An 11,953-nucleotide genomic window follows, 5' to 3' on the forward strand; every position below is an offset into this window, starting at 1 on the left:
ATGAAATGATTTGTTCGAGGTGGCACACGGGTGGCACATGGCAAGTGGCAGAGGTTGAATTTAGACCCATTCCTGTCCAAATGCTGAGTTTACGTCATCGTCCCAAGACCATAACTTTAAAGACGTAAGATAGTGGGAAAATAGTTGATTTTAAAGCACCTCTCAGAAGGACTCACTTTACATCAGGGGTCAGCAGATGCAGGCCCAATCCGGTCCATCCCCTGCTTTTGCAAATACAGTTGTACTGGAACACAGCTAGGCTTGTTGCTTTATGGATTGCCAATGTCCTTTTGTGAAACAGACAGCTGAGCTGAGTAATCGTGGCCTACAGAACCTAAAATATTTACTCTCTCGTCCTTTACAGAATGTTTGCCAATCTATGGTCTGGAGTCCAAGGCTGTCCATCCTTTAAAGAACACAAAGTGACATGAGACTGCCCCATGTGCAGGCAGGGAGCCCTTTCATTTTATTATGAAAAAAGGGCCTTTCTGCTCAAATCTGTTTTTTAAAAAGTCAACAAACAGACTCCGGGTACCTGTCAGGCACAGTAAGGAGTTTGGTTTCCATTGTTCCTTCCCAGGAACTCAATGAAGGGGAAATAGAAATCTCAATTTTGGGGAAATTGCACAGGGGAAAAAGGGGAGGGAATCAGTTACAACACTCCATTGCGACACTTAGCAGGGCTGAAAGTGACAACAGCAAGGGTTTCTCTTTTTGGAAATGTGAGGAGGGTATTTCCGCTTCTCAGAGTGGGGCAGGGTGGCAGACGCCTAGCTTGGGTGAGTGACTATTTCTTTATAAACCGCAATTCTGGGCCCGCAATGGCAGTCCACTGCTTTGCTGCAGTCACAGAATGGAAATCTGCAGGGGCCTCGGCAGTCACCTAATCTGTCTCCTCCTCTTCCTGTTCCATTCAGAGACGGTCGGCCGGCCCTCTGGGAGAAAACCCAGCAAGATGCAAGCCTTCAGGTAAGGCTACCCCCAGGAGGAGGAGGTGAGGGTGAATCAGCTGGAGACTGGAAACATATCACAGCTACTGGGGGCTGCCAGGCCCCACAGGGCCTGAGAACTGGGTTTGGGCTGGAGAGGATGTCCATTATTCAAGAAAGAGGCTGTTACATGCGTGGGCTTCAGGACTTGTATTTCAAAATATCGCAGATGTGGATGGTACGACCGGAGGGCTGTCTTACTTTCCCAGAGACTCAGCAACCCAGTGAGTAATAGATGCATGCCAAGGAGTGCGGCTGAGATTCAGGCCCAGCTGAATGTGCTGACAGAGAAGCAGAGAGGGGCACCAGGGCACAGCCCGAAGGCTCAGACTGATACGAGCAATGCCTGTCTGTGCTGACACGTCAGAGGGTCCCACTCTCCAGGGGCCTTGGTTTCCCCATCTGTGACATCTGTGACCTGAGATTCACGATAATTCCTTGTGTGCCTTACAGGGTTGTTGTGAAAATTAAATGCACAGATGACAGCATAACAGGATTCTGTGCATTGTAAAATGCCTGAAAATCATTGTGATTTGAAAATGGAATCAGGGCTTTGTGAGATCATCACTATTGTAAAGATGTGATGCTGATAGAAATGACAGGACTGCTTGTGCATGCCCGCTGCCGCGTGACATTCCAGCAGTGAAATCATGTTGGGGTGACTTCTTCCCCAATCTGACCTTCATGTTTGTCTGGGTTGAGGCTGCAAGTCAGGTTCTGTGGGTGTATGAGTGCCAAGTCTCTCCCTTCCAGATATGGGGACTGTCTGCTTCCCCAGGTTGCCTCTGCCTGCTTTGATCACCTAGAAGCTCCAGGAGATCCCCCTGGAAGCCCCAGCAGGCAATGTCTAATCCCTCCAGATTGAGGCTAAATCTAGAAACTAGGATAATCACTAACAGGCCAATGCTGCCATATGCAAAGCACTTTGGTTTGCCCGGCCACCCCTCTTCGAGCGTGTGGGCTCTTCAGAGCCACCTGATGAGGTGGGTAGAGTTAGCCACACTTCACAGGTGAGGATATGAGGCCCAGGTCCCAGGACATGCTGGCTGGGGCTCTGTTTATTACATCTCACAGCTTTGAGTCCTGCTCTCAACCAGAGAGGCTCTTTACCAAGAAGAAAGGATTGAGACCCAGAAGCAAGTCACTGGCTGAGGTAGAGAGGAAGCCTGCTTGTTCCCAAGGGCAGCTGCTCCTGCAGGACTCTGAGCAGGTCACCAGCTAATGGAGGAAAGGCTCTAGGGACAGACCTTCCTGGTCTAAGGCTCAGAGCGAGTTAGCTGCAAGGTGTTCTGTCTCTTGAAACTTCTAACTAGGTGCTGTGGTAGCCACTAGTCTCAGGTGGCTATTTAAATGTATACTTAATTGAATGAAAAGAGAAGAAAATTTAAAATCAAGACCCTTGGTCACACTATTCACATTTCAAGAGCTCAACAGCCACACGTGGTTAGCAGCCACCCTATTGGGCAGTGCAGCTATAGAACATTTTTGCATCCCAGAAAGTTTGTTTGGATGTTGCTGCTCTGCAGTGTGCTTTGCTGAAACAGAAGTGCCTGCCCTGGGAATCTAAGATGGGAAGCAAGTGAGGAGGGGAGTCAAATGTGGGCTCACTGCTCACCAGCTGTGAGGGTTGGGCCTGCCTCTTAACCAGTGTCAGCCTCAGTCTTCTCATCCATGCATACTAATATACCATACCCCGGGAAGAGCTGGATGCAAATTTGACAAGTTCTGGGGGACACAGGAAGGTGCTGAGCACAAGGCTGGGCCTATGGCAGCTGTGCACTACAGCTGAGTCCTTTTCCTTTTCAGAATCTGGGATGTTAACCAGAAGACCTTCTACCTGAGGAACAACCAACTCGTTGCTGGATACTTGCAAGGACCAAATGTCAATTTAGAAGGTGAGTGCTTGCCAGGAAAGCCAATGTGTGTGGGCACTGGGTCACCTTGCCCCTCTGTCTGCAGCAGCATGGCCTGCCTGCACAAACCCTAGGTGCAACGTCCTCATCCTTATTGGGTCTTTGTACTCAAGTTTGAAGCTGGGAGGGCCTGGCTACTAAAGGGCACATATGAGGGCAGCCTGAAGAGGGCATGGAGAGGTAGAGTATAGGTCAGGAGTCAGTGACTATAGGCACAGCGGTCCCAGGGCCACAGCTGGGAAGGGCAAATACCAGAAGGCAAGGTTAACCATTCCCTTCCTCCAGTGCCTATTAAGCCTCCATGTTCCTATGTTGTTTAAACCCTAACTCAATCCCAAATTAATCCACCATGTATAAGGCTGGGCTATGTCTCTTATTCCTGGACACCATACTCAGCCATATTCTGGTCCATGTATTAAACAAGATGGATGAACTTGAAGAAGCTTCACCCACTCTGTTCCTCAACTTTCCCTTCAGTGGGATGATGTCAGCTGGACGACAGGATGTTCGATTCTTTTAGTTCCAGCCTTCTAGGATGTTTTCACTCCCCTGTTCGGTGTTGTAGGATGGTATTGCCTCCACCTTCCCACCTACCCTATTCCCTCGTTCTGTCTCCCCTGCCTCACTCTGAAAGTGGATGAGACCCACGTTTCCTGTCCTAGTAGTTCTCCTAATGAACACACTGAAGCACAAGGAGGCTGAGATTTTTGTTGCTATGTGAGAGCATGGAGGCCTTTTAGGGAAAGAGGAGGTTCAGAGACCCCCAGGCTGCTGTGGAGCCCCACTCATGGCCTTGTGCCATTTTCCCTGCCCCTCAGCAACACACCTATTGACCTGGAGCACAGGTATCCTGGGGAAAGTGAGGGAAAGATGGAAATCATGTGGAACAACATCCAGGAGACTCAGGCCTCTAGGAGTAACTGGATAGTGTGCTTGGTTTAATCTTCTGTTTAGATGCAGACCAGGAAGATGAGACCTCTCTGCCCTTCTGACCTTAGGATTTTAGTTTTGTGGGACCAGGGGAGACAGAAAATACCCAGGGTCTCTTCATTATTGCTGCCTCCTCTTCTATTAACCTGACCCTCCCCTCTGCTCTTCCCCAGAAAAGATAGATGTGGTACCCATTGAGCCCCATGCTCTGTTCTTGGGAATCCATGGAGGGAAGATGTGCCTGTCCTGTGTCAAGTCTGGTGATGAGACCAGACTCCAGCTGGAGGTAAAAACCTGTTTTGGATATCAAATCACCCCAAAACCCAGTGGCTTAAAAAACCAAAATTTGTTCTTATGATTCTACGGGTTGAACAGGATTAGCTGGGTAGTTCTGTTCTACGTAGTGGAACATGCTGGGCTCACTTTGGCAGTTGCATTCAGCAGAGTGCCTGGCTTGCTCTGGGCATCTGAGATAGTGCCTCATCCTCCAGGCTCTCTTTCCCTGTGATCTCTCAGTGTTTAAGAGTCAGTTTGAGCTTCCTTACAGCATGGTGGCTGACTTCAAAAGGGATTATTCCAAAAAGACAAGTCTCAACATGCAGGTGCTTATTATAACTTCTGCGTATATCATCCTATTGGCCAAAGCCACTCACGTGGCTAAGTCTAGCCCCTTGTGAGAGGGGACTGCATAGGAATGTGAACACCAGGAGGCACAGTCACTGGGGGCCACCACTCTAACGGTCTCCCACAGGACCCGAATCTCTGTGTGCTACTCCCTTGCTCAAAGGCCACCAACCCATTCGGACCTGCCCTCTTCTAGCAAAGCCCATCCTCAGGACCTTTCTCTTCCAATCCTTATCGACTCACATTGATTAGCTGGTGCCCCACCCAGAGCCCTGTGCTCCTTGATCTCATGTAATGTTAGTGGGTTTCCCAGCCCTGGGAAAACATGGCTTTGTCTCAGGGGCTGGATGCAACCTTAACCTCAATGTGAGTGGCCATACTGTGGCACTGTCACATCCCTTACCAGTAGACAGGGACAGTGTTCTGGAGGGTGACTGCCTGTTCTGTGAGGAGTGGGGATGGCTAGGACGTTGCATGGAACACACCACCACCTTGTCTCCTCAGAGCTCAAACCCTGACGGAACACCAGCTCTACAGGCCTTGGCTTCTGCTGATGGTGCTGTGCATTTATCAGACTTACTGGTCCGAGGCCAGAGTGGCCAGATTTCCCAAAATCAAAGTGTGACAGTGGGACAGCCTCTTTGTGTCTTTGCTGTCCTAAAAACCTGGACCAGGCCAGGTGCAGTGGCTCACGCCTGTAATCCCAGCATTTTGAGAGGCCGAGGTGGGCAGATCACGAGGTCAGGAGTTTGAGACCAGCCTGGCTAACATGGTGAAACCCTGTCTCTACTAAAAACACAAAACATTAGACGGGTGTGGTGGTGCATGCCTGTAATCCCAGCTACTCAGGAGGATGAGGCAGGAGAATCGAACCCAGGAGGTGGAGGTTGCAGTGAGCCGAGATTGCGCTACTGCACTCCAGCCTGGGTGACAGAGCAAGACTCCGTCTGGGGAAAATAAATAAAGAAAGAAATAAACCTGGGTCCCAGAGTCCCACAGAGTGGTAGACAGGAGCACCTGGGGGCTTTTAGGGTACAGCATTTCCCCTGTACTAACTCCGGGCTGTCCAGAGGGCCATGTCATGGTGTGGAGTAGAGAGGGAGGCAGCACAGGACTTCCGAGGCCTCAGCTCTCACCTACCCATCTTCTGATTTCCAGGCAGTTAACATCACTGACCTGAGCAAGAACAGAAAACAGGACAAGCGCTTTGCCTTCGTCCGCTCAGACAGCGGCCCCACCACCAGTTTCGAGTCTGCCGCCTGCCCGGGCTGGTTCCTCTGCACAGCGATGGAAGCAGACCAGCCCGTCAGCCTCACCAATATGCCCGACGAGGGTGTCATGGTCACCAAATTCTACTTCCAGGAGGATGAGTAGTACTGCCCAGGCCTGCCTGTTCCCATTCTGGCATGGCAAGGACTGCAGGGACTACCAGTCCCCCTGCCCCAGGGCTCCCGGCTATGGGGACACTGAGGACCAGCCATTGAGGGGTGGATCCTCAGAAGGAGTCACAAGAACCTGGTCACAGGACTCTGCCTCCTCTTCAACTGACCAACCTCCACGCTGCCTCCAGAATGATCTTTCTAATGTGTGAATCAGAGCACAGCAGCCCCTGCGCAAAGCCCTTCCATGTCGCCTCTGCATTCGGGATCAAACCCCGACCACCTGCCCAGCCTGCTCTCCTCTCCCCACTGCCTCCTCCTCCCTCATTCCACGTTCCCATGCCCCAGATACATCAGGCCCCTTGATGACCCCCCACCAAGTGGCTCCCACACCCTGTTTTACAAACAAATGCCAGTCCCTGAGGAAGGTTTTTAAGAGTTTGTGGAAAATGAAAATTAAGGATTTCCTGATTTTTTTTTTTTTTTTTAGTCCACATGAAGGAGAGCACTTCATTTGGAGATTACGTTCTTTTGGGAGAGGCTGGGGGCTGAAAATATTCCTGCATTTGTGAAATGATGGTGAAAGTAAATGGTAGCTTTCCCTTTTTTTTTCTTGTTTTTTGTGATGTCCCAATTTGTAAAAATTAAAAGTTATGGTATTATGTTGGCCCCATAATTTTATTTTTTCCTTTTTTTTTTTTTTTTTTTGAGGCAGAGTCTTGCTCTGTCGCCTGGACTGGAGTTCAGTGGCCGGATATCAGCTCACTGCAAGCTCTGCCTCCTGGGTTTATGCCATTGTCCTGCCTCAGCCTCCCGAGTAGCTGAGACTACAGGCGCCCGCCACCTCGCCCAGCTAGTTTTTGTATTTTTAGTAGAGACGGGGTTTCACCGTGTTAGCCAGAATGGTCTCGATCTCCTGACCTCGTGATCCGCCCGTCTCGGCCTCCCAAAGTGCTGGGATTACAGGCTTGAGCCACCGCGCCCGGCCTATTTTTTCCTTTTAAAACACTTCCATAATCTGGACTCCTCTGTCCAGGCGCTGCTGCCCAGGCTCCGAGCTCCATCTCCACTCCAGATTTTTTACAGCTGCCTGCAGTACTTTACCTCCTATCAGAAGTTTCTCAGCTCCTAAGGCTCCGAGCAAACGTGGCTCCTGGGGATTCTTTCCTCCTCTGCTGAAGGAATGAATTGCTCCTTGACATTGTAGAGTTTCTGGCACTTGGAGACTTGTGTGAAAGATGACTGTGCCTCTGCCTGTCTCCCCCACCAGGCTGGGAGCTCTGCAGAGCAGGAAAAAAGACTCGGATACGCAGGGCCGAGCACCTAGCCTGGCTCGGCAGGTACTCAGCGAATGAGTGCTGTATACATTGGCTGCAGAGATCCCTACTTCCTGTCACTTCAGCTCTGTTTTACAATAAAATATTGAAAACGCCTATATTGTTGACTATGTCCTTGGGCTTGACAGGCTTTGAGTATAGCGTGCTGGGGAAATGGAAAGACCAACGTGTCTTTCTCACCCCAGAGGCTGGGGCCTGGCTGCCTCTTCTCTGAGAGTTCCTTTCTTCCTTCAGTCTTACTCTCCCTGGATAATATGAGAGCAAATCCGTCTGCAAAAAAGATGCAGGGCAGCACTGTCCACAATAGCCTCTACTGGAAACAACCCAAGCACCCATCACAGAAAGAATTCGTACATCATATATCTGCACACAACACAATGCTCCTTGGCAAAGAAAATGAATGAATTATAGCCAGCTGCACCTCACAAGACAGATGAATCTTACAAACATAATGTGGGTATAAGAATCACAAAAGCATGCATACAGTGTGAGTCCATTTATATAAAGTTCAAAATGGGCAACATGGGGCTGTTGTGTGGAGGGCTGTGGGAACTGTTGATGCAGAGAAAAGCAAGGTCATGCTCTCCCTGAAGGCCCAGTGAAACTGCCCAGTGGCAGGCAGCAGCACCTGGGGGCTTTTGGGGTTCAGACAGCATTCTATTTCTTGGCATGGATGTAGTTACGCGGTTTTCTGCATGTATATTTTATTTCACAATACCTAGAAAATAAAAAGACTTGCCCCCCAACAACCAGGGTGTAAGGAAAGGAGCATCTGGGAGATTATGAGATTAGTGAATGGAATATTGAATTTGGCCCCATAGGTGGGAATGCAAGACCATGAGTGACCACTTAACAAACACACCTCAGTAAACAGTCAGGCGAGTGAGGATTGTGGTCCTTTCACCTGCCCGGGTTGTTTCTGTTAGATTCTGGGCTTAGTCTCTGGAGTCTAAGAAATCATGCACTTGCTGTCTGATTTTGGCCAAGTCACCTCCCTTTTTGGGGCCTGTTCCTCATTTATTTGAGGGGAGTGTTGACTTGGATGGGGATTTTCCAAACAGAGCTCCTTGGACCACTCTCTCTGAGGTCTCTGGAAATGGGAAGCCCTGCAGAGGGAAGGATAAATGGGCCAGGATTCATCCCTTGAACCCTGTTCCCAACAGAGCCCTCTTCTTTACAACTTGGACCTCCCATGGGACTTTGTTTGAAAGGGAGACTTCATTGCTAAAAGCAAACTAAACTAAGTAGGCTAAAAGGCAACAAACTGGAGAAAACGTTCAGGGTCTTCTCTAGATCCAGGATCCTATGACGTTAATGAGGTCACCCAACATCTCTGAGTTTTCTCTTCCTTGTATATAAAATGGGAGTAGCTGGCAGGTGTAATCCCAGCACTTTGGAAGGTTGAGGTGGGTGGATCACCTGAGGTCAGGAGTTTGAGAACAGACTGACCAACATGGTGAAACCCCGTCTCTACTAAAAATACAAAAATTAGCCGGGCGTGGTGGCAGGTGCCTGTAGTCCCATATATTTGAGAGGCTGAGGCAGAAGAATCATGTGAACCCGGGAGGCAGAGGTTGCAGCAGGCTGAGATCGCATCTGTGCAATCCAGCCTGGGTGACAGAACTAGACTCCATCTCAAAAAAAAAAAAAAAAAAGTGAGTAGCTGCACCTGTACCACGCGGACAATACAGGGATGGAATGTAATGACATGTGTGAAGTGCTGTGTGAGTGATAAAAGGGCATGTATGGTTGATATATTTTTAATCCTGGTAGAAGGAGGAGGTTCAAGGCAGAAAACTCATCAAGGCTTAATGACAACAATAGCAGCTCATATTTGTGAGGCTCTATATGCAGCCTCCCTTCATGTTATAGAAGGTAAAACCCAAGGCTAAGACTCTTCATGCAAACTAGGTCAAGCAGCAAGCTACAGGTTAGAAACAGGCAAGGCAGCAAAACAGTCACATGGGTGAACTCTGGGACTCTGCAGTCACACTCTGACTCTCCTGCTTGCAATGGGTGCTCATCAGCAAGCTAGCTAACACCTCAGAGCCTTGGTTTTCCCACCACTAAATGCAAATAATAGGCAATGCTGAGTTATTGCAAAGTTACTTAATCTTTGCAATAGCCTTCTGTGGTGAGTAGCATATTATTATTATTATTAGTCCTGGAAGAGTCAGCTCAAAGGAATCTGCTTTAAAGCCTTATTGCTCCAAGTGTGGTTTATGTATCAGCACATGATGGCATGCTTGTAGAGTTAAAATGCAGATTCTCAGATCTCAGGTTTGACTTCCTGACTTAAAGTCATCATCTTAACCAGACCTCCCATGCACATTAAATTTGAGAAGCACTGTTTTAAAAAGCATTGGCTAAGTGTGGTGGCTCATGCCTGTAATCCCAGCACTTTGGGAGGCCAAGGCAGATGGATCACCTGAGGTCAGGAGTTCGACACCAGCCTGACCAACATGGTGAAACCCCATCCCTATTAAAAATACAAAATTAGCCGGGCATAGTGGTGCATACCTGTAATCCCAGTTACTCGGGAGGCTGAGGCAGGAGAATCACTTGAACCTGGGAGGTGGAGGTTGCAGTGAGCCGAGATCATGCCATTGCACTCCAGCCTGGGCAAGAAGAGCAAACTCTATCTCAAAATAAATAAAATAAAATGCATCAATCATACCGTGCGTAAGTTCTGGCATATGCACTAGCATAAAGGGATTATCCTAATTATAAACCTAGCCCATCTCCTTACTCTCTATCCCACTAGCCCACTGATGACAGCAAAAACTCCCCTCTTAACACTTAACACTTCCAACACTTCCTAGCCGGGCATGGTGGCTCACGCCTGTAATCCCAGCACTTTGGGAGGCTGGGGTGGGCAGAGCGCTTGAGGCCAGGAATTTAAGACTAGCCTGACCGACATGGCAAAACCCTGTCTCTATTGAAAATGCAAAAAACTAACCCACAGCTAATATTGTACTGAATGGGCAAAAACTGGAAAAATTCCCTTTGAAAACTGGCACAAGACAGGGATGCCCTCTCTCACCACTCCTATTCAACATAGTGTTGGAAGTTCTGGCTAGGGCAATCAGGCAAGAAAAAGAAATAAAGGGTATCCAGTTAGGAAAAGAAGAAGTCAAATTGTCCCTGTTTGCAGATGACATGATTGTATATTTAGAAAACCCCATCGTCTCAGCCCAAAATCTCCTTAAGCTGATAAGCAACTTCAGCAAAGTCTCAGGGTACAAAATTAATGTGCAAAAATCACAAGCATTCTTATACACCAGTAACAGACAAGCAGAGAGCCAAATCAGGAATGAACTTCCATTCACAATTGCTTCAAAGAGAATAAAATACCTAGGAATCCAACTTACGAGGGATGTAAAGGACCTCTTCAAGGAGAACTACAAACCACTGCTCAGTGAAATCAAAGAGGACACAAACAAATGGAAGAACATACCATGCTCATGGATAGGAAGAATCAATATTGTCAAAATGGCCATACTGCCCAAGGTTATTTATAGGTTCAATGCCATCCCCATCAAGCTACCAATGAGTTTCTTCACAGAATTGGAAAAAACTGCTTTAAAGTTCATATGGAACCAAAAAAGAGCCCGCATTGCCAACACAATCCTAAGTAAAAAGGACAAAGCTGGAGGCATCACGCTACCTGACTTCAAACTATAATACAAGGCTACAGTAACCAAAACAGCATGGTACTGGTACCAAAACAGAGATATAGACCAATGGAACAGAACAGAGTCCTCAGAAATAATACCACACATCTACAGCCATCTGATCTTTGACAAACCTGAGAGAAACAAGAAATGGGGAAAGGATTCCCTATTTAATAAATGGTGTTGGGAAAATTGGCTAGCCATAAGTAGAAAGCTGAAACTGGATCCTTTCCTTACTCCTTATACGAAGATTAATTCAAGATGGATTAGAGACTTAAATGTTAGACCTAATACCATAAAAACCCTAGAAGAAAATCTAGGTAGTACCATTCAGGACATAGGCATGGGCAAGGACTTCATGTCTAAAACACCAAAAGCAACGGCAGCAAAAGCCAAAATTGACAAATGGGATCTCATTAAACTAAAGAGCTTCTGCACAGCAAAAGAAACTACCATCAGAGTGAACAGGCAACCTACAGAATGGGAGAAAATTTTTGCAATCTACTCATCTGACAAAGGGCTAATATCCAGAATCTACAAAGAACTCAAACAAATATACAAGAAAAAAACAAACAACCCCATCAAAAAGTGGAGAAAGGATATGAACAGACATTTCTCAAAAGAAGACATTTATTCAGCCAACAGACACATGAAAAAATGCTCATCATCACTCGCCATCAGAGAAATGCAAATCAAAACCACAATGAGATACCATCTCACACCAGTTAGAACGGCAATCATTAAAAAATCAGGAAACAACAGGTGTTGGAGAGGATGTGGAGAAATAGGAACACTTTTACACTGTTGGTGGGATTGTAAACTAGTTCAACCATTATGGAAAACAGTATGGCAATTCCTCAAGGATCTAGAACTAGATGTACCATATGAACCAGCCATCCCACTACTGGGTATATACCCAAAGGATTATAAATTATGCTACTACAGAGACACATGCACACGTATGTTTATTGCGGCACTATTCACAATAGCAAAGACTTGGAATCAACCCAAATGTCCATCTGTGACAGACTGGATTAAGAAAATGTGGCACATATACACCATGGAATACTATGCAGCCATAAAAAAAGGATGAGTTTGCATCCTTTG

General features: G+C 47.5%; 1 protein-coding gene across 2 annotated transcripts; it reads left to right on the forward strand.

The window, feature by feature from the left end:
- The first annotated feature begins 676 nt into the window (after nucleotides 1-676).
- On the forward strand, nucleotides 677-6,501 carry IL1RN (interleukin 1 receptor antagonist). Of its 2 annotated transcripts, XM_023194936.2 has the most exons (5): nucleotides 677-779; nucleotides 918-969; nucleotides 2,796-2,884; nucleotides 4,006-4,118; nucleotides 5,615-6,501. In XM_023194936.2, the coding sequence occupies exons 2-5, from the start codon at nucleotides 956-958 to the stop codon at nucleotides 5,828-5,830; spliced, it is 432 nt and encodes a 143-aa protein (XP_023050704.1). In that variant the 5' UTR covers nucleotides 677-779; nucleotides 918-955; the 3' UTR covers nucleotides 5,831-6,501. The 2 variants fall into 2 exon arrangements, with proteins under 2 accessions (XP_023050704.1, XP_023050703.1); XM_023194935.2 differs by lacking the exon at nucleotides 677-779 and having other exon boundaries at nucleotides 786-969.
- The last annotated feature ends 5,452 nt before the right edge of the window (nucleotides 6,502-11,953 follow it).

This window comes from Piliocolobus tephrosceles, chromosome 15 (assembly GCF_002776525.5).
Source record: "Piliocolobus tephrosceles isolate RC106 chromosome 15, ASM277652v3, whole genome shotgun sequence".
In the NCBI taxonomy this organism is placed as follows: Eukaryota; Metazoa; Chordata; class Mammalia; order Primates; family Cercopithecidae; genus Piliocolobus; species Piliocolobus tephrosceles.